The 23,084-nt window shown below is 37.0% G+C and overlaps 1 protein-coding gene across 2 annotated transcripts; it reads left to right on the top strand.

The window, feature by feature from the left end:
* Window positions 1-227: 227 nt before the first annotated feature.
* Window positions 228-9,935, top strand: LOC137083340 (terminal nucleotidyltransferase 4A-like). 2 transcript variants are annotated; one of them, XM_067449226.1, is made up of 13 exons: window positions 228-1,111; window positions 3,001-3,124; window positions 4,073-4,119; window positions 4,220-4,340; window positions 4,502-4,609; window positions 4,808-4,936; window positions 5,171-5,384; window positions 5,582-5,708; window positions 6,433-6,539; window positions 6,642-6,799; window positions 6,984-7,112; window positions 7,926-8,039; window positions 8,469-9,935. In XM_067449226.1, exons 1-13 carry the CDS (start codon window positions 462-464, stop codon window positions 8,613-8,615), a joined length of 2,175 nt encoding a protein of 724 aa, XP_067305327.1. In that variant the 5' UTR covers window positions 228-461; the 3' UTR covers window positions 8,616-9,935. The 2 variants fall into 2 exon arrangements, with proteins under 2 accessions (XP_067305327.1, XP_067305328.1); XM_067449227.1 differs by having other exon boundaries at window positions 6,984-7,107; window positions 8,469-8,608.
* Window positions 9,936-23,084: the final 13,149 nt, after the last annotated feature.

Raw genomic sequence — 23,084 nt, 5'->3', positions numbered from 1 at the left:
CATCAATGTCACCTTTTATAACCGTAAAATCGAGACCGTGAAGCCCTGCGACGAAACCACTTTTGATGCCAACCAAAGCTATGGGATTGTAAGTAAATTCACCAAACTGCAAAACCTAGAAAATGCTTGCATCAGATTTTCTTAAGGCTGGCGAAGTGGGTGGTGGTGGGGGAATAGAAAGTGGGTGTTACTCTTCCAGAAAGAGTTTAAATTCAGACATGCGCACTTCCAGTCGAGATTCCCTGTGCGCCATATTGGAATGCTCTGATTCAACAGTTCGCTGAGAAACGGTCTCACGCGACACGCAGAGGAACTATCGGTTTCTTTGGTCTTTCCCGGGATTTTTAAACTTCTACTCAGCGTCTCACATATTCACGCGAGTCTTGTAACTCTTGAGGACGCCTGTCTGCCATTAGGTGAATGTGTTTTTGTGGTTTGTAACGGTAGAGTTGGATCCTCGGATGGATCCTCGGGGGGCTTGGATTCAGCCCGAACAGAAAGGACCTGCCAACGCATTATGGATGCGCGTATGGGAAACCTCGCAGAGGCGAAACCACTGCCACCCGCTGCGGGTGAACACACCTGCGTTGGCGGCCGGTTTCATGAAGCATTTAACGCTGGTACCCACCAACACAGTTGTAAACCCTATTCACATTTGCACCAATCATCCTTGCAATGATGGGGGTGCCGTGAGATCTCCTAACGCGTGTTCCTACCCTGCACCTCCGTATCTCACCCCTTTGGAGGTCAACGGTTGTGGTTCTTTATCACCTCTATCTTCAGGAGATTCCGAAAGTGACAGTCCGACATCAGATTCATCTTCTACTACTGGTGACCATGCTGGTGACGGTATCAGCTCAAACCCAGCCAAACCTCACTTTAACTTCACTGAACATATGCACAATGTCAATAATTGTTTACGACAACAACATTCTCAGCGGCTACAGACTCAAATAATGATGGACAACCAGCTTAAACACCATGCAGGACGAAAGCGACATGACAATAAAGCGAGCACATATGGAAGGAACTACTTTCTGTCCCACTCTAATGACAGTTATTTAAGTGGGATCCCATGGGCAACCAGAAGATACAGTCAAGGTATTAATGGGTAAGAGCACTTTAATTATTATTTGGTGACACTTTTCACTTTTTTTTTTTTTTTTTTTTTTTTGGTTAGGTTGGAAAAATTTGTGATGACAGTTGTGTATCGGCTTTTGGTGTGTTGGTGTTAAAATGGGACTTTTATGTTTAGATGTCTATCTAACTGCCAGGCCGATTGGCAGTTTGTTTAAAATACTATACACCAGAAGTAAAACTAATTTAAGCGCTAAGTAACTTTTGGTGCGTGTTATAATTTAGTTTACCCAAAAATGAAAATTACCCCATGATTTACTTACTCATCCTCAAATCATCTTGGGTGTAGTAGATGCCGATCGCCTTTCAGGCGAATACAATTGGGATTTAATAAAGGCCTCTGAAGCAAAGCAATGCGGTTGTGTAAGAAAAATTCATATTTTAAAAATAAAACTTTACAAACTGCAATCTCTAACTTCTGCTAACTATCTTACGCGCCTTCACGAAAGACTGGCGTTCTAGCGTATAACGTTACCGTTCTCTATAACTTTTCATTGCTTCTGTTATTTTCCATGGGCATACTCTCTTCAAAAAACTATAAGAACATCACTCATTATGGCATTGTTTTCTGACGGAAATATCTTTGGTCCTGTCCCACACTTGAGGTCTTTGCAATTGACCATTTTTCTACTTGCATTATGTATTTTGTCCAGTTGTTCAAGTGGGCATGAAGACAAGTGTGCAGAACTTTTGATTAACTTACCCGGTTTAATTACGCCAACATTGTAACACATTTGTAACAAATGCATGTTTTATCCTGGACCTTTATTATTAGGATAATAATTCTTTATTTTTTTAATATTATTATTATAATTTGAATTTGAAAAACTCTAAATTAGTTTTCAGTAGTAGACAAAACAATTTAGTGATTGTGGTGCTTCTGATGATTATGTCAAACGTCAACGTTTTACAAATACACATACTCATATAAGTGAACACTTTACATTTTGAGTCTAAATTAAATGCAGTAACTAATTTAACTTTCACTGTAAAGTTTTCCTCTGCATTTTGCAATTTTGGGGCACAAGCTCCTTAATGAACTATGGTACACTCTCTTAAAATAGTCTTTATCACCATTGATGGAACTTTTGACATCCATAGAAACCTTTCCATTTCACAAAAGGTTCTTTGTAGTGGCAAAGGGTTCTTTAGGCTGTTAAAAATGTTTGGTTGTATGAAAAGTCCTCCGTTTGGAACCTTAATTCTTAATTGTATGTGTATCACTTATTGTCCTCAGTTCGGCAAGCATTATAGGGTTACTTCAGCGATTAGCATATGGCTTTGTATCAGTAGAAACCCTGGAGTATATTTGAATGATTGTGCTCTTCCAGAAATTTTATTTCTTGTTTTATGAACATGAACGCGGCGGGAAAGTCATCCAATAATCCAGTAGCGGTGGCTTTAGGAGTGGCCTCACAGGGCAGCAAAGCAATGCATTCTGGGGGTTGTTGTCTTTCATCCCCATGAGACAAAAATACATTTTCTGTCTTTTACCAGTTTCGATGGCACTTTATTCAAAAAATTCACATTTCTACTACATCAATGACCCAGTTTAAATACAGATCTTCCCAGTGCTGAAGTACCCCTTTAAGGAACTTTTCTGATCTGGAGCAGTCTTGTTCTTACTTACTGGGACAGGATCTTTTCTATTAACCCTGCTGTCATATGCCTATTATGAGCTCAGATGCACATAAGACAAGACTGTTTTGTTTTTAACACATGATGGGAAAGCCATATTTCTACACTAATTCTGTATTTTCTGAGAGTTATGAGATTTTACCATACAGCTCCAGTTTCATGTTATTCATAGGTCTTCAGTAGGAAATAAGTTATTTTAAAGATTGTTATATTTATTCTCCCCAGCCTGCATGAGGAGATTGTGGATTTTTATAATTTCATGTCCCCACGCCCTGAAGAAGAAGCAATGAGGAGAAATGTTGTCAATCGTATTGAAGCTGTAATCAAAAATCTGTGGCCTACAGCAAAGGTGAGTCCAGCTAAGAGAAGAAAGTGTATGTGTGTGACATGTTGCTGTTTGACATTGTTAGGGGGGAAAAAAAACATACATTTTTCATACCCCCTTTACCCCGTAAATATGTGATATTCTGACAAGCAGTCCATCTTTAGGCAACAAACCGATACAGTAGATGGCAAACCCAAAGATTCATTAAAAGTCTAACCTTTTCTGTTCAGACAAGTCATCAAAGTACTGGAAAAGTTTAAAAATGTACCTTTTTGTGATCATAGGATGTGCTCTTTTTAAAGCTAAATGTAATACCATATTGTTCTTAAGGTAACACTTGTTTTTTAATTTTTTTATAAGAAGTAATGCAACAATAGGTGGCGGCAAAATCCGCGTGACATTATTAGTGTGCCAAGAAATATGGTGCGTCAGAGTGTAATGTTAGAAGATCGCGGGCGCAAAAAGAAAGTCAAAGAAAAGCTTGCTACCTGTACGTGATTTAAAAAACAAGACATTGGGCTACAGGTTTTTTTTATTTTTAATTGTTGGTACATTTTACCAGTATTTACCATACTTTTCAATGCAAAACAATAAAGGTATGAAAAATATTCAATATATTTTAAAATAAAGGCATTTTCTTCATAAAATATACAAGATTTGGTTTTCAAAAAGCCTTTTTCCTAAAGGTACATTTTGAAAAAAGGGGGTTGTCAAAACAATACGAATCACTTCATCAAACCATCTACAATGTGTTTAATTCTTCACTGAAAAAGTCCTGAGTCAACCATCTCGCCAACAGCGTGGTAAAGTCAATTACCTTATACATTCCTTTAAGTACAATACTCTCAGGTCTAGTACAGAAGACCTAAAAGTTCTTTTTAAGAAGAGTCTTCAAAGATGTTCAATCTTTGATTAAAAAAAAAATGTTTTTGAGTGCAAAAGTTGTTTTTAAAGTGCCATTTCATCTTTCAGGTTGAAATATTTGGCAGCTTCAGTACAGGACTTTATCTTCCTACCAGGTATTGTACATGAATGTTTACATATGTTTCAACTTGCAGTGATTAAATGGAATTATTTTATTGTTGTTGTGTGTACTTTTAATTTTTTTGCATTATGTAGTGATCTTGACCTGGTTGTGTTTGGAAAATGGGAACAGCCACCACTGCAGCAGCTGGAGCAGGCACTTAGGCAGAATAATGTTGCTGAGCCCTTTACCATTAAACTACTTGACAAGGCTACGGTAAGCCATCATCAGCCTTGTTCTTCAGTGAGCACCTCAACTCATAGTTCTTGCCTAAAAGTGCTTTTTTATTTTTCATTCTTTAACCAGGTTAAAAACTTTTTTCTTTCTTTCTGAGAACTAAGGAATACATTTAGTAATCAAAGTCTTTTTCTGTACAGGTACCAATAATTAAACTGACGGACAGAGAGACAGATGTGAAGGTAGACATCAGCTTTAATGTTGAAACTGGTGTCAGAGCAGCTCGGTTTATTAAGGATCATCTTAAGGTGAGAGCTCTCTGTAATTCTTTTGAGCATGTTGAACCAATATTGTGTGTTTGATTTGGTACTGTGGAACTGAGAAATTATTTGCATTAAAACTGAATGATTAATGTAGCTATAACTTGGCCATATATGAAAATCTAAATATTTCTGATTGAACATACTATGTTCTGCAATTCTTTTATTTCCTCTTTTTAAATGTAGAAATACTCAGTGTTGCCATACCTGATCTTTGTGCTGAAGCAATTTCTGCTCCAGAGAGATCTGAATGAGGTGTTTACGGGTGGTATCAGTTCCTACAGCCTCATTTTAATGGCCATCAGCTTCTTGCAGGTGAGGCACCAATAAGGGTTGACTGAGATATTCACGTTGTGCTTTCATGCATTCTATTTATTTATTGTTTATTTACTGCTAATTGATGCCAATTATGCAGTGAGCCATTTAGCCATAGTTTTATAATGTATTTATCCCTTGGGAACCTTGATGTTCATGATTGAATAGATATACAAAATGGATTGATTTGGTCTTTTTATAATAAACAGACTTTGTCTTTTGTTTGTTTCACAGCTCCATCCCAGAATAGACTGCAGAGCTTCTAATATTAATTTGGGCATCCTGCTCATCGAATTCTTCGAATTGTATGGACGGCATTTTAATTATCTGAAAACGGGCATCCGTGTGAAGGATGGAGGAGCGTATCTGGCCAAAGAGGAGATCATGAAGGTCATGGAGAATACATACAGGCCCTCAATGCTCTGTATTGAAGACCCAAACTTACCAGGTATGAATGAAAACCACCAGAGATGAACCAAGATTTATCCTCTTTCAATAAAGGAAACTAGTTAGTCAGATTTATTTTCTTTGATTAATTCTTGAGGTTCTAGATGCCACAATCAAAAATGCTAGTTGTACAGAGTACAGCTACAGAATGATTAAACTAACTGTACGTGTTTGAATGAATGATTCTCTGTTTGTTAGGAAACGATGTCGGCCGGAGCTCTTATGGTGCCATGCAGGTCAAGGAGGTGTTTAACTGTGCATACCTCGTCTTGAGTCACGCTGTATCTCCACTATCCCGCGCCTACCCCAACAGAAATATGGAAAGGTTAGTTTCAGTTGAGTCCACAACTATTGCTCTTAAAGAAAAAAATGGCAGTTGCCACTTTATATGTGCTGAATGGTATTTTTATTTATTATTTATTTTTTTGTATCATGCACTATTTTTTCACTTGTTTTGAATGTTAAAATGCTGTGTAATTTTATCATCCTCAATGTAAGAAGTTATTTTCATTTTTGTGGCTAGACAGTGGAGTATTTTATCCATCAATGTGAAATGATCTATTTGTATTTTATTTGCATTTTCATGTAAATATGAATTTTGTCCTGTATTGTGACTGTCCTATTCATCAAAATATGTGGATAATTTTTAGGCCATTTAAATATTTGCATGATTTCATTGGGGCATTGTCATGAATGTACATTACATAAATTGCATACATTGTCAATTTTATTTATGTATTTATTATTATTGTTAAAAATGAGATGCATGTGTATATGGAACTACCATGACCGTTCATTAATTCAGTCAGTCCTGTGATGTCACTCTTCTACATAATAGCAATGGAAATCTTTTCTACATTTATGTATGAGAGGTAAAATAATTATAACTGTAATTTTGTAACTATATATAACCACCTACTTTTTTCATTCTTATTTCCCTTCTCAAATTAGTTTTTGGTTCTTTTAACGTGATAGACTTTTCCAAGCTTTGAAATCTGTCAGCCTCATTTTGTTGGAGAAATAATTTTTTTACACTTTCAATCTTTAAGCACATTGGGACGCATTATTAAAGTGACCCAGGAAGTAATTAACTACAGGGAGTGGATCATTCAGCAGTGGGGAAATCGACACAATGCCAAGATAATTGACAATAAAAGTAAGTAATTAGAATCCTAAATTATTTGTGTGGAAAGTACCCTTTTTTATGCTTTGAGGAATAAAGCCAAGTGGATTTTGACAATGTTTCTGGTCATTTTAGTCCAGAATGTTGTAGAAGACTTGGAGCAGACCTCAAGTGAGGAGCAGCAAAGAGACTCCTCATCACCACACAGTGCAGGCTCACCTGTGTCGCTGTCCAGCGTCCAGCAGCACTCTTCATCATCTTCCTCTGTGTCCTCTCTGTCTGGGAGTGACAATGTAAGCTCCTGGTGTGGTTTCTTGACCATGCAAGAGAACTCATTAAAGGCAAATGTCAGCATAATTCTGCATTATCCATTGAGTTAGCCTTTACAAGACCATCAAGTTTGCTGTCATTATGTTGGCTCTGTAAATTGTTACATCTGATATTTCAGGTTTAGTTGTCTTTTTCTTCATCTCTCAGGATTCTGACACACCATGCAAAGATTCAGTTCCTCATGAGTTCTTTCCAATGTCCTGTACGACTGATACCAATCAGAAACCACAGAGAAAAGCAAACACATCTGGAACTTTCCTGCACTCTCGAAGTAAGGTACGGCCAACATTCCTCTGATTTTTATTTCATTTACACCGTCATTAGAGAATGAGGAGGAGTCAATGGCTACCTTCCAAAAGATTAGGCAGCTGACTTCTCACTTTTCATGAGGCATGAGATGTGAAACTGATTTTCAACAGATTTCTGAGGCAGCAAAATCTTTTAATGATCTATAAAAAATAGAGCTTTGATAACCAAACAAATATTTGATTACTAAAATATAAATTTCTCGCTAGACATTACATCAAAAAGGTAAACAGTTGGTCAAAAATGTACATTTACACAAACTGACCAGCACCACCACCCATGACTTTTAGATAGATTTGCTACATTTTTATGGAATGGAATGCACAGTAGTGTGGAATATCAAAGGCAGCAAATTATAAATCTATGCTGCGTTAAATCAGTTAAATAAAAATATCTTGGTAGACATGATGTGGCATGACCATTTAAATTCAGATGTCTTGTTGCCTTGCTATCTAGTTATCTTTTCTGTGGAGGCAGCATTTTTTTGGTTTCGGCTGCAGCTGATATGTCTCGGCAACTCTACTCATTATCCACCACGTTTTTTAAATGAACTGCTCTTTTTTTTTTTTTTTTTTTTTTTTTTTTTTTTTAAATCTAGCAATCATCTACATTTAAAGCTGTGTCAGGATGGGTTATTTATTTGAGCATTTACTTGAGCTCTATTAACACAGACATTCAAAGTCCTTATGTTCTGACAATGCATTTTTGCTTGTTTTAGTTAGCAAGTGGAATTGTGGTTGTAGTTACTCATGCACTGCTTTGTATTCCCTCTTTCTGTTTCAGTCACACCCATTACCCAGCAAACAGTGTGTGGATGGTTTGACTCGTATGAATGGAGCGCTCCACGTGGCTTCTGTTTACTCCAGCTCAATACCCAGCCAGAGTCACTACACTAATGTAAGGGACTAGTTTGATCCTATTAAATCGTATGTTTGGGTATTTGCTTGATTGTAAGGGTGCTTAGATCTTATCCCCCCCATCTTTAAAGATCCCATTAACAAAGACAGCACATCACATTTCTAAGTAGTTCATAATAAAAAAAAAACAAGGCAGTGCGTTATAGATTTGGACTTCATATCATCATTTTGCATAGACTTGCTACTGGAAGTAAATACTGGTTTTAAATGACCATTTTGGACACATTTTGGAAAATGTTAATGCATTAATAATTTGGAGTTAAATGTTTTCTTTAATAGTAAAGTTAAATTTAATTTTACACTTCTAGTTTCATTTTCATCGGTCAGTTTAGTTTAGTGTTGCTGATTACATGCTTACTGCTGGCTGTCAGACTCAAGATGCTTAAAATACTTACATTTATTGTTTCAGAATGGCCAGAGGTTCAAGGGGCCTCCACATATTAATTGTTTAGAGTGTAACACCATGCCTGTTCCCAGAGGACATCATCCTCAGTATAGTCGTAACAGCTGGCGTCGGCGTCGAAGGGACACTGTTCCCATAAGCCTCAGCAGATAGTGCCAACCACCACTTCCACTTCTGCCCAAGACCTTTGTTTTCCTAGGTCAAAGGTAACACTTGAGATGGGCGGTGTCTGAAATTGCACTTTGATTTGTTTCGTCTAGTGCTCTTCCTGTGACTACACATTTAAATGTTCCTGTTTATATTTGTACCTGTTGCTACTTCCTCTCTTTTTTTTTTCTTTTTTTTTTTTAAAGTGTCTAACTTTTTTTTGTTAATTTTTCATCTTTTGTCATTGCTTTTCAGAATATTTTTGATAACTCAAATCTTTTTGTGGCACTGCTAGGCTGTTATTGCCTTTGTACTGTAAATCTTTACGTAATATACTATCTTTGTGCAATATTTTTTTTAATTTGATTTTAGTTCAATTTTAATTTTCTTAAATTGAATGTAAATTGACTACACTATGGAGCACTTTGTATGTACATATTATTTTATCATGTTCAAATCCATATTGCTGATTGTGGTTTTGTGCATGTTAAAATCTTGTGTGTACTTCATACTACTTGGTCATCTGCTGGCCTTTCAGACATGCACTTAAGTTTGTATCATTTGCTCTCTGTATCAAAAATCTCCCCTTTCAGACTTGTATACTGCCATCCATGTTATGTGCATTTTATTTAACACTTTAAAAGTATCCAGTGAATTTCTTGAATGTGTCTTACGTGAACCAGTTAGTATCATCTGTCTGTTTGTCCTAGATCTCCTAATTAACATATTATTTCTACAATTTAAAGGGGTTTTAATCAGTTCCATATTCTCTTGCATTTGATCTTTTCCCCCACCCTTAGATGCATGTAATGGTGTAAATGCAGTCCTCTTGGATTTTCCATTTTGCCAACAGATGGATACTCTGGATACTCTGCATCCACCTAATATTTTATTTATTATTATAATTATTGTGTTCCATAACACATTTTGGCACTTCATACATTCTTGCATGAAACATGATTATAGTTTCTCTGATTTCTCTGGCCTCTCTGATTTAATCAGACTCCATTTTGACCATTTTCAGTATGATTTTGAAGCCAAGTCTTCATTTTTCTAAATGCGCTGAGAATGCTGGAGGTTTGATCATCAGAGAGGTTTTATTGTTACATGTGTCTTGAAAGGGGAGAATTGTTTTTGCCAATGTAGTTATTTTTAAATCAAGAAATCAAACACTTAAGGATCTACAAAGAAAGTCCTCTCGTCTGAAAGCAGGTAACGTTTGAATGTAATGTATGATGTCTTAAGTTTAAGACCTTTTTTTTCTGAGATTTTTTTTATGTATGTTTTTTACTCCAGTTATTTTTTAAATAAACATCTTAAACTGCAGCTGTGTTCTTTATGCCCCCCCTTTTTTTGTACATTTGTCTTTTTTTCCTTTCTTTTTTTTAATGCAGCATACATGAGTAGCACACATCTTATTACTTTAAAAATACATGCTGTTACATTTTTTTTTTTTTTTTTTATCAATTTAAGTAATATTAGATGCCTTACAGCATGTATTTCTAAAGTAATGAGAGCGGTTCCCTCTCATTTTTTTTCAAAATAATTTAATTTTTTTTGCTTGAGCACCTTCCCTGAAAAGGTCTGTGCATATCATATACTGTTGCCTGTGATTGGGAAAAGTAACATGAGAATTCATTTAGCTTAAAACTTGCTAAATAATGATTAAATTCTTTACTTAAAGTTAAATAACTTTTGTGCCACGCACACACGTGCACATACACGCATGTTTATACACCATAACTTTATCCATCCTAATGGATCGGATTTGTTTGTTCAGCACATCCCACAGATGCTCAATTGATTGAGATCTGGGTAATTTGGTGGCCAAGTTAACACCTCATACTTGTGCTCCTCAAACTATTCTTGAACCATATTTGCTTTGTGGCAGGGCATATATTCTGAAAAGGGACACAACCACCAGGGAATGCCATTTCTATGAAAGGGTGTACATGTTCTGCAACAATGCGTAGGTAGGTTGAACGTGTCAAAGTAACATCCACATGGATGGCAGGACCCAAGAAAGTTTCTAGCATGGCATTGCCCAAAGCATCACACTTCCTCTGCCGACTTCCTTTCTTCACACGGCCATCCATGCGATGTAAAAAAAAAAAAAAAAAGGGATTCATCAGACCAGGTCACCATCTTCCATTGCTCCATGATCCAGTTCTAGTGATCCCGTGCCCACTGTTGGTGCTTCCAGCTATGGAGAGGGGACAGGCTGGGCTGCGGCTATGCAGCCCCATACGTAACAAACTGCAAGACACTGTGTATTCTTACACCTTTCTATAACAACTAGCATTAATTTTTTGAGCAATTTGAGCTACAGTAGCTCGCCTGTTTGATCAGACCGTGCGGGCCAGCCTTAGCTACCCACATGCATCAATGAGCCTTGGCCACCAATGACCCTGTCACCAGGTTCACCACTTCCTTTCTTGGACCACTTTTGTTAGATACTGACCAGACCCCACAAGAGCTGCAGTTTTGGAGATGCTCTGACCCAGTCGTCTAGCCATCACAATTTGACCCTTGTCAAACTCGCTCTCATCCTGACGTTTGCCCATTTTTCCTCCTTCTAACACATCCCACCCACTAGCAGGTGCCATGATGAGGATATAATCAGTGTTATTCACGTCACCTGTCCTAATGTGATTCTTGGTTGGTGTATAGCCCATATACAGTCCCCTCCAAAAGTACTGGAACAGTGAGGACTATTCCTTTATTTTTTCTGTAGACTGAAAACATTTGGGTTTGACATCAAACAATTTATATGAGACAAAAGATCAATCTTTCAGCTTTTATTTCCAGGCATTTACATCTGGATCTGATACACAACTTAGAAGATATAACCTTTTGTTTGAACCCACCCATTTCTCATGTGACCAAAAGTATTGGAACATGTGACTGACAGGTGTGTTTTGTTGCCTTGGTGTGTCCTATTACATTGATTATTCAAACAATAAATAGCACTAAATGTCTGCACTCAGTTTCATATTTGGGTTTTGCCTGTGAAGACTGCATTTATAGTTAGACGTGTAACCAACATGAAAACCAGAGAGCTGTCTATGGGTGAAAAACAAGCAATTGTGAAGCTGAGAGAAGATGGAAAATCAATCAGAGCCATTGCACAAACATTGACCATAGCAAGTACAACCATTTGGAATGTCCTGAAGAAGAAAGAAACCACTGGTGTACTAAGTAACAGACCTCGAATGGGTAGACCAAGAAAAACATCAGCTGTTGACGACAGAAACATTGTGAGAGCTGTAAAGAAAGACCCTAAAACAACTGTTAGTGACATCGGCAACAACCTCAAGAGGGCAGGAGTGAAGGTATCACAGTCTACTGTCCTCAGAAGACTTCATGAACAAAAGTACAGAGGCTACACCAGAAGATGCAAACCTCTCATTAGCAAGAAGAATAAGAAGGCCAGGCTGGAATTTGCCAAAAACTACAGAGACAAGCCTCAAACATTCTGGGGTAAAGTTTTATGGACTGATGAGACAAAGATTAACCTCTACCAAAGTGAAGGAAAGGCTAAAGTTTGGAGGAAAAAAAGGATCTGCTCATGACCCCAAACATACAAGCTCATCTGTGAAACAGTGGAGGTAATGTCATGGCTTGGGCTTGCATGGCTTCTTCTGGGACAGGCTCATTGATCTTCATTGAGGATGTAACACATGATGGCAGCAGCAAAATGAACTCTGAAGTGTACAGAAAAATTTTGTCTGCCAATTTACAGAAAAATGCAACCAAACTGATTGGGAGATCCTTCATCATGCAGCAAGATAATGACCCAAAACACAGTGCCAAAGCAACAAAGGAGTTCATCAGGGGCAAAAAGTGGAAGGTTTTAGACTGACCAAGTCAATCTCTAGACTTAAACCCTATAGAGCATGGATTTTACCTGCTAAAAAATAGACTGATGGGAGTAACCCCCCAAAACAAACAACAACTGAAAGAGGCTGCAGTGGAAGCCTGGAAAAGCATTACAAAAGAAGAATGCAAAAGTTTGGTGAAGTCAATGGGTCATAGGCTTGATGCAGTTATTGCAAGCAAAGGATTTTCAACTAAATATTAAGTCTTATTCACTTTAATCTATTTTAAGTTAATCTGTTCCAATACTTTTGGTCATATGAGAAATGGGTGGGTTCAAACAAAAGGTTATATCTTCTAAGTTGTGTATCAGATCCAGATGTAAATACCTGGAAATAAAAGCTGAAATGTTGATCTTTTGTCTCATATAAATTGTTTGATGTCAAACCCAAATGTTTTCAGTCTACAGAAAAAATAAAGTGGAATAGTCCTCACTGTTCCAATACTTTTGGAGGGGACTGTATATTTAAATTATATGTATGTACAGTATTTTTTAATTATGTGTACACACACTCACACTTGTTATACTGTACAAACCGTATACAGAGGTTTATCCCCTTACACCTGCCCATCACATAAAACTTTGTGTCTTTTTACATTTTCAAAACAACTACTTTTGTATGATTTATAAGCTTTTGTACCCATGGGGACTTCAATTTAGGTCTCCACAGTGACACGAGTCCCCATGAGTCTGTGTGCATTCAGGTTGTCCCCACCAGGAAACACCCCAAAATAGGACATATATAGGACATATATGGACACATATCCTATATAGGACTTTCCATGTCTTTAACACATAATTTTACATTCCATGTTGTACATAACACATTGCCTGTGAACCACACAGAGGCGCTCTTGCTCTGTAGTTTGAAGCATTGCTCATTTAATGCAACAGACAGAGATCAATGTCACCACTCTTTATTTAGGTTGAAAAATATTTCCTTCATTAATGTGGCCTCAAGCCACTTTTAATACATTTTAATATAATTACTTAAAGCATTGCATATCCATTTACCTATTTGAATCTTGGTTTGCAAAAGTATTTATTATGTAACATTACTAAAAGCCATGCTAAGCCTGTTAATTGAGACACTGCCACTGATGTTGCCTTTAAAACTGTAGCCTATGTTACAAAACCTTAAAGGTAATCCAATCAGACATCAGACGAAAGCACAGAAAGTCTGCTAGTGTCATAGTGCTGTCTCCTCTAACTAAAGCATTAATCCCGAGTCTATCATTAGCTCTATTTTCTTTGAAGAGTTAAGCACATTAAAAACATGTTCTGTGACTACTTTTCATACATCTGTAGAGGGATCATTTAAACTATTAACATGTGACCTGTATCCAGGAGTTGTTCACATATACAATTAAAAGTCAAGTGTAAATGCATTTGTGATCTGAATGTTTTGAGATAATTGAATGTAATTGGAGTAATTTAAATGCAATATAGCCACTATACCTACATTCACAGCATGGCGAAAAGTGGTATTGTTTTTGCGAGACAGTTCAAGGACAGAGCTCCACGACAAATTAATTTTTTTTATAAACACCACCACTTCATTTTTCCATTACAGATATATATTTTAAAGGTGCAGTATGTAATATTGACTGGTAGCGACTGAAATGGGTACAGCAGTCAATTACAAATATTGGAGAGCTTTGTTTCCAAGCCTCATCGTCTTCTGACATCAGTAAGTCCTCATCAGTAAGTACATTTAAATTTGATCTACCAGCATCAGTTGCGTAGGTTCACCTCCATTCATAAATCCTTTCCCATGGCCTTATGAGATAGTAAGCCCCTGTCCCAAATGGCACCCTAGAAACTTGCGGTCTTACTACGAGTCCGCACTTTCGTGATGTAACGTAACCCCGCTTTAACTGTCGGGAAGAAGTCTGCTGCAAAAGTGCACATCAAGGGCGCATATCGACCACAAAGGGGGTGCTTGTGCACTCTAAAAAATGCTGGGTTAAAAACAACCCAAGTTGGGTTGAAAATGCACCAACCCAACAATTGGGTTGTTTTAACCCAATGGTTGAGTTGTTTTAACCCAGTGGTTGGGTTAAATGTTGCTTAAGACAACCCAATTGCTGGGTAAGAACAACTCAACCATTGGGTTAAAACAAACCAATTGTTGGGTTGGTGCATTTTCAACCCAACTTGGGTTGTTTTTAACCCAGCATTTTTTAGAGTGTGAGTATTGTCATACTCATTTTTTTGGGAAGTATTTGATTTTGGATGCAGTAAAATATTCTTTAACACTATAATACCTGCACAACTAAGAACCATAAGTTAAGCATTAGTAAATAGTTCATTCATCATTTAAAAAAGCATTAATAGACATTAATAAACAGTTTATAAATCCAGCTGTAAAAGCTTTATTTATAAGTACATCTTTAAATATCTTTAATAACTGTATTTTCATACTTTATTAAAGGGTTACTTCAGCGATTAGCAGTGATGCCAGTAACGCGTTACATAGTAACGCGTTACTCTAATCTGACTACTTTTTTCCAGTAACGAGTAATCTAACGCGTTACTATTTCCAAACCAGTAATCAGATTAAAGTTACTTATCCAAGTCACTGTGAGTTACTATTTTAGTCATTTTCCTTTGTAAAAACCGACAGCTTATCAAAGTTCTCAGCCCGAGGGCTGGAGCCGTGTTTTTTTATTTATTTATTTTATTTTTTACATTGTTGCAGCCATTAAAATAGTTCAGTTTTGTTTTTAATGTCAAAGTAGTTATTTTTCGTTTCGTTTTTTATTATCCTAATTTTGTTTGTTAAATTAAAGTTTATATAGGCAAGACAATTCAAGAGTTGGTTTGAGAGACTAGGCTATTAAACATGCGGTTAACTCACTGGGTCGTCACATAAAAAAATTAAAACTTTAATTTAACAAACAAAAATTGCTCCAAACATTTTTCTAAATGAACTTAAAAAATAAACGAAACGAAATATAACTACTTTGACATTAAAAACAAAGTAGGCTAGTTATTATACCACCACAAAGGCATTTTTGACGAGCTGAGGCAGGCTGATAGATTAGCCTACTGCTCGCAACGGCGCTCAAAAAAACCGAAACGGGCTACACAATCTAAAAAAAAGGACATGCAGGTTGTCTTATAGCCTACCTTAGACTTCAGCTAAATTAATATAAATCCGATCTTCAATTCCCGCGGTATATGCTCATTTAACGGAGTTCACATCAAAGCAAAAGATTCCAGCATTTTATTCAGCAGCCCAAGCACCGGTAAGATCATTAGTCTCATTATTTTATATTGAAGATGATTGTGTTTTGTGTGACTTATTTTAAAGTTTCATTTACGGCCATATGCGTTGGCTTGCTTTACTCATTTGCAGCGATGCTGCAGTAGCACCATCATATCTATCTGACTACAACATAACACGCTCTCACACATTTATTTTTTAATTATTTGCCAGGAGTAAAATTTACACATGTGGTTTAAACAACCAGATATATTTACATTTGTCCGGTTTAGTTTGAAATGCTTTCATGCACCTTCTGAATTGGTTTGTTTGAGTGATCGGAATTAAATACGTCTGGAAAGACTCTCGGAAGGCATTTAGGCCTACTCCTGGTCATTTCGCAATCAGATAGATACCTGGTCAGAGAAAACGAATGAAGGAACCAGTTGTAAAAAGGCCATAACTCTAGCAGCTGCACTGAAGAAACGGACTCTTTAACCCTGCGCGAGCCGTATCTTGACAGTGGCGCAAGCTATCATGGTCTCATGTTGTTTCCACCAGCACATCTCATTGTTCATTTTAATTATTAAAATAAATATAAAACGAAGGAGAAGCCTAAAAAAAGGGGGCGTAAAAAAGTCGGGACCGTCAGTCTCGGGCATAAATACAATAAAGTGTGTTGCCAAAAATGGTTGTCATTTCTATTTTGAGGCGGCAGCGGTGTTGTCGGCAACTGCTGAATGTAACTAATAAAGTAACTTGTAATCTAACTTAGTTACTTTTAAAATCAAGTAATCTGTAAAGTAACTAAGTTACTTTTTAAAGGAGTAATCAGTAATCAGTAATCAGATTACTTTTTCAAAGTAACTGTGGCAACACTGGCGATTAGCATATGGCTTTGTATCAGTAGAAACCCTGGAGTATAATTAAAAAAAAGATTGTGCTTCCCCCACTAATATCCCCCTGAGATGAGAGATTTATGCATTTTATTTCTGGAAAAATTCCTCCCGTGACGCAAATTGACGATATTTCGATACGTCAAAGGCATGAACTGAAAACACGCCAGACTGAACACGCGTTGTGAATGTATGCCGCGAGTGTTGTCGCGATTACCTCAGCTCTCATCACGAGAGCTTATTCATCTCATTTAGGTATGACGTTAAATGTAATCTGACTCCTAATGTGAGTTAGTGCTGTGAGACTCACGCGGCAACTCAATCGTTATATTGAACAGACACTTTCAGTATTTAATTGTAGTGTCTGTAATCCAGTAGCGGTGGCTCTGGGAATGGCCTCACAGGACAGCGAAGCATTCTGGGATTTGTAGTCTTTCATCCCCATGTGACGAAAATACATTTTCTGTCTTATCTCAGTCTAGATGGCACCAAATTCAAAAATAATTTCACATTTCTACTACATTAATGACCCAGTTTAAATACAGATTCATCTTTCCAGCGCTGAAGTACCCCATTAATAATCAAGTTATCATTTCTGAATTTATTAAATTATTTACTAAACAGTTATTTAGGAGTTAAGAGTGGTTCTTAAGATCATTTAGAAAGTGTAAGTAAATGATTAATAAACTATTTAAATGTACATTTATGCATATTATTTAGACTAAGTAATAGTTAAAGGCTCAGTTATTTTCTAAACAGAAAAAGCAAACAAACACAACAGTGATATAGAGCATAGAAATATTTATTTCAAGATGAAAAAATGAAACTGTACAACTATATACTGGATAAAACATGAAACAATATCATCACAATACAATACCATATAAAATAAAAAGGCACAAAACAATGAACAAAATAAGGATGAAAATAAAGGTCTTTAAATGACCTCTGTAAAAGCTTTATGAGGCATATAGTCCTCACTTTAGATGAGCTCACAGGAAGAGTTAATGGACAGCTACTAAATGTTTTATAACTACCTAAATAAAAGCTAATAAATCCATTATTACAGGGGTTATCAAACCTGTCCTGGAGTACCACCAGCCCTGCACATTTTGTATGTCTTCCTGTATCTAACACCCATTTCAGGTTTTGCAGTCTGTAGTAATAAGCTCATGAGTTGAATCAGTTGTAATAGATGAGGGAGACATACAGGTCCTTCTCAAAAAATCATATTGTGATGAAGTTTATTATTTTCCATAATGTAATGATAAAAATTAAACTTTCATATATTTTAGATTCATTGCACACTGTAGTCAGGTTGGTGGCTTTTAACTCTCTTGTGGGGAAGGAAGAAGGCGGGGTCGGTATGACTGGGACTAGTGAAGCTTTATTTCTCAAACACAACGTGTAAACACAAACAAGCACGAGGGCGTAAAACTCCGTCTCTCCAACTCAATCTCACAACTCGTACACTCTTCAGATTCACTCGCTATCGTCTCAGGCTCTGGGGTGTCCAATTAGTCCCAACTGAAATATTTCAGTTCTTTTATTGTTTTAATACTGTTGATTTTGGCATACAGTTCATCTAAAAAAATAGCATATTTCATCTGACCAATAATAAAAAAAAAAAAATGTGTTTTTAATAAGAAAAAAAGTCAACCTTCAAATAATTATGTTCAGTTATGCACTCAATACTTGGTCGGGAATCCTTTTGCAGAAATGACGGCGATCAGCCTGTGGCATTGCTGAGGTGTTATGGAGGCCCAGGATGCTTCGATAGCGGCCTTAAGCTCATCCAGAGTGTTGGGTCTTGCGTCTCTCAACTCTCTTCACAATATCCCACAGATTCTCTATGGGGTTCAGGTCAGGAGAGTTGGAAGGCCAATTGAGCACAGTAATACCATGGTCAGTAAACCATTTACCAGTGGTTTTGGCACTGTGAGCAGGTGCCAGGTCATGCTGAAAAACAAAATCTTAATTTCCATTAAGTGTTTCAGCTACAACTAAATAACTGTCTTGTAAATAATGTAATACTTTATTAATAATCAATTTATTTTTAAATTAAGCATGCGAATACAATTATTAACAACATTACAGATATAATTATAAAAAAAACAAAGCATTTACAACTGTATTTATGAACTGTTTAATGCGTTATTAATGATGAATCAACTATTTACAAATGCTTAACTACTAATGCTCATAGTGTTATTTTAAAATGTTACCAAATATTCCACCATGAAACCCACATTTCAAAGATGCTGGAGCATTTTTTGTTTTGTATTTGTGGTGTGGCAAGCAGCGGGGCGAGGGACCATGAGAGCGGGCTGGTGACGAGTGGTAATGAGTACCAGCTGCGTGACACACCGGTCTCGTCTCGCGGCCAAGTCACGGGTATGGCGTTATTTCCCTGTCAAATGTCGAGAGCGCATTATTGTAGTGCGAAAGTACATTAATATAGTGCGCGAGCGCAAATCTCTCTGCTCGCGCGCGGAATATAATGCGCGAGCGCAAATCTCTCTCTGCTCGCACCATAGACAGTAAAAAAAAATGGACAGAGCTATCCCAATGACTTCTACGGCGTTAAGTGATGTCAATAAAGGAGCACTCACTTCCTGATGGCTGAGCGAACTGCGCAGACTCAGACTGAGCTTGACGACGTAGATGTGACGTGAGCCTCCTGTCTGACAGCTGTAGGTTTCTAGTAGTTGTGGAAAGTGAAAGCTGAATCACGTTGTTTAAATATTTTCTCCCGTTGCTTTTGGCTCACTATAGGCTTCTCTCCATTCTTCTCCCTTGACTTTATCAGACTTTATGTCTCCACGTCCCCCCGACTGTCTCATAGACAGTAAAAGATTGCCTGCGAGCATCTTCTCAGGTCTATACGGTAATTTCTCAACTGTGCGACAGAGTCGCGTTGGTTATGACGCAATAGTTAGCCTATTTTTACAAAAACAGCTTCTGCAGGGCGATAGTGTAAGATACAAGGTAACGGAGCCTTTTATGCATTGTCGTGTTTCTTTAGAAATAAACAATGGACAAATGGAGTCTTTAAACGTCTCAGATGTAAAGTTATTCACTGTCAAAGTGACTCAAAAATAAATGGGAGTCAATGGGATGCTAACAGCAGGTGATGGCTTGGTTAGCAATGGCAGCCCCTATGGGTGGAACGCTTTCCGAGTGCTAGATTACCTCCTTGGCTCGCACGCGGAATATAATGCGCGAGCGCAAATCTCTCTCTGCTCGCACGCGGAATGTAATGTGCGAGCGCGAATCTCCCTGCTCGTGCGCGAGAACTATGCGTGCGCTCTCAGATACGCTGCTCGTGTTAGAATTTTTTGTCTGTGCTCACTCAGAGAATATGCCTGCACTTAAAACGTGTCCAGTGCAATCGCGAATCTCTCCTCTTCGCTTAAACTAAGCCTGTATGTGCACAGACTGTGTTCCGTGCGCTCGCAAGAAGAGAAATACTGTTCTTTACGGTTTAGTTCTCTTTGCTCTTGGCATAAACGGCAACAACCAATCAGAAATAGGCTTCAACGACTGACCAATGAAAACGCGACATTGTACATTAAATCTTATATTGAACCCCACATGGAATCAGAATCACTTGAGTTCAGTGATTTCAATAAAGATGAGTGAGATGGATCCGCTGAATCGACGATATTTTTGTTTTTATTTAAAATAGGCCTAGGTCAAATATATCTTAGAAATGTCTGGGAAGAGGGCGATTGGATTATTTTACATATTAACCTAGACTGTCTACTCTAGCCTATCTGCACAGCCACTTTGTTCACACTACAGGTGCCATGCCCATTTGAAAGTGAGATTTTTGAGCCAAATGGATTAAAATGCAGATTCCAAAAGGCAAAAATAATTAAAATCTGAACAAAATGCCCCTAATAGATATAATATAAGAATTATAATGTAATATTAGATAAGTGGGCAAAATGCCCCAGTAAAATCATTGTATCTAACTGCATCAAACACAAATGCAACAGAATAAAACTAATTAAAAATACTGACTACTAAATTAATGAAATCCATTTTGTTGGGAAAATGTTACTGCAATTTGTGAGTTAAGTTACCTTTCACCTCAAAAGTTGGCATACATTTCTAAATAATCCACTGGCAGTGGCGGAACCATACTTTTATTCATGGGGTGGCCAAGGCTGCTTTAGGGGGTCCAGAGACCGTGAATATCATGTGTTATACTTATTTGTTTTCATTGTTTTGACCAATGTAACATTAAATATGTAACAATAAATAAGCACCCACAACAGTAGATTTTAGTGAAATTTCACAATTCTCAACCTAATAATATAAATGTAAAACATTATTTATACAAGTGAACAGTTGAAGTTGCAGGACACAGTGATTCAGGTACAGAAATTAAATAATCAAACATAATAACATTGCATAATCGTTTTAAGTGCAGGCATATTCTCTGAGTGAGCCCAATCGGGGAGTGATCGGGGAGTAGAGCGCAGTTTCGGGAGTGCCCCCGGCCTGCGAGGGGCGATGGGGGTATGTGGTGTGGCAAGCAGCGGGGCGAGGGACCGCGAGAGCGGGCCGGTGACGAGTGGAAATGAATAAAGGAGTCTCGTCTCATGGCCAAGGGACGGGAGCATAAAAGGAGGAGCGAAGGCAGCGGAAGACGAGAGAGGACCAGGCCTGGACGTTATGTTGAGTTTTGTTATGTGTGGGTGGGCAGTCGTCCGTGAGGGGCTGCCTGCGGTTTACTTTCGTTTTGTTTATTTAATAAAAGTTGTTAAACGTGCCTCCTTCCTTCCCATCTACAAACCTTATTACAGTATTGTTTTGTAAAAACAAGTATTTAAACCACGTTTCCTAAATCTCATCAAACATACATAGGTATTTTTATGTTTTACAGTAAAAAAAAAAAAAAAAATACCGTAACACTTTTTATTTTGAGGTTCAGTTATTAACTATTAGCTAGTTGCTTATTAGCATGCTTATAAAGTATTATTATACTTATAAAGCACATATTAATGCCTTATTCTGCATGAACTTATTCTGCATCCCTTAATCATACCCTTTACCTAAACTTATGTGCTACAAAAGCTACCTTAATGACTATTAATAAGCAGTAAATTAGGAATTTATTGAGGCGAAAGTAGTAGTTAATAGTAATATGTAATATGTGTTTCCCATACTAAAGTGTTACCAAAATTACACACAGCACCTTTAAATTATTTAGATACAGAAGCCAGTTTGATGTTAACAAGTGTAAGTGCTCCATGTCCTGATTGGCTGATGATCCAAACTGCTTAATCAAATCATAGTGATCGGGTTATAATGTCAAGTGTAAAACCAGCTAGATATGTGCAATAAAATGTATTGTCAAAACAATATTTATTATTCTTTTATTTATAAACATCTTAAAGATTCTGCAATTAAGGGCTATGCAAACCTATGAGCACAACTGTAGATATTTAAGCGCATAACTCAGATTAGCATACAACAAACATAATGACAACACACATTCATTGTGCTTTTATAATTGTTGCCCATGTTTTTTGTTTTGTTTTGTTTTTTACATAAAGAAAATAAGTAATCAACACAAATTGTTCATGTAAACCAAAGTATCTATTATCTTTAAATGCAAAGTTTAAAAAAAAGCATTTGGCTTAAATAACCAAATGTACCTAAAATACAGAAAAAAAGGACCTGAATTATATGTATGTCTTCCAAGAACAGTTTTCTCTTTGTATTCTGAATATAGCTTCCCTTGTCTTCTCTTCCTGAACAAGCTGAGTTGAGCTGTACCTGAATAGCTTTCTATTCAATGGGGCATTACATTTTCTAGTCCCATACATGATAAATCTATTCATTCTTTGTTAATCTTTCATTGAAAGGATTATGAGTCACAGTCGGTCCTCTATAAAAAAAAAAGAAAAGAATAAAAGTAATTTGTAAACCTACTGTAATGTGTTGCACTAAGTAGGCTACATGGAGGAGTAATGGAGTAAACCCACTTATAAAATGCATTTTTATCAGGCAATAACTCAAATTTTGTAGGTTATGTTACTTGAGCATTAATGAGGTTCTTTTTTAGTTTCTTTAAAATGATGTTTATATAAAGTCATTTTTAAAAATATTTCTGCATGTAATAGTAATGTTTTTTGTTGTTGTTTTTTGTTTTTGTTTTTTACAATGAAAAGAGCTGTCACCCTTCACTTGGATTAGCAACATAACAAATGTTGCAAGCCACACCAGCTATCAGATTCCTGAAACAAAACTCATACATTTTACTTTCAGTGAGTAATGACCTCTCTTCTCTCATATTTAAGGAAATAACAACTACCCAAGCTCTGGGTACACAGCTATCCCCTGGGAGTTGTGGAGGGAATATCTGCCATTTAGCCTACTTTTGTTTACATTCACTCTGTTGCTTGCTCCTAGACAACCCTCATTTTTCACTTCTCAGGATGGAAGAAGAGCCTCATCAAGCCCAATAATGATACATGCAC

Source organism: Pseudorasbora parva, chromosome 7 (genome assembly GCF_024679245.1).
Source record: "Pseudorasbora parva isolate DD20220531a chromosome 7, ASM2467924v1, whole genome shotgun sequence".
NCBI lineage: Eukaryota > Metazoa > Chordata > Actinopteri > Cypriniformes > Gobionidae > Pseudorasbora > Pseudorasbora parva.
This window is presented reverse-complemented; position numbering and strand designations above follow the sequence as displayed.

Excerpts from the sequence above, each read along its gene's own strand:
- LOC137083340 (XM_067449226.1), top strand. The coding sequence starts at position 462 with ATGGATCCTCGGGGGGCTTGGATTCAGCCCGAACAGAAAGGACCTGCC. Across the intron at positions 4,610-4,807 it reads TTATTAAGGATCATCTTAAG|AAATACTCAGTGTTGCCATA; the intron begins GTGAGAGCTCTC and ends TTTTAAATGTAG. Across the intron at positions 4,937-5,170 it reads TGGCCATCAGCTTCTTGCAG|CTCCATCCCAGAATAGACTG; the intron begins GTGAGGCACCAA and ends TTTGTTTCACAG.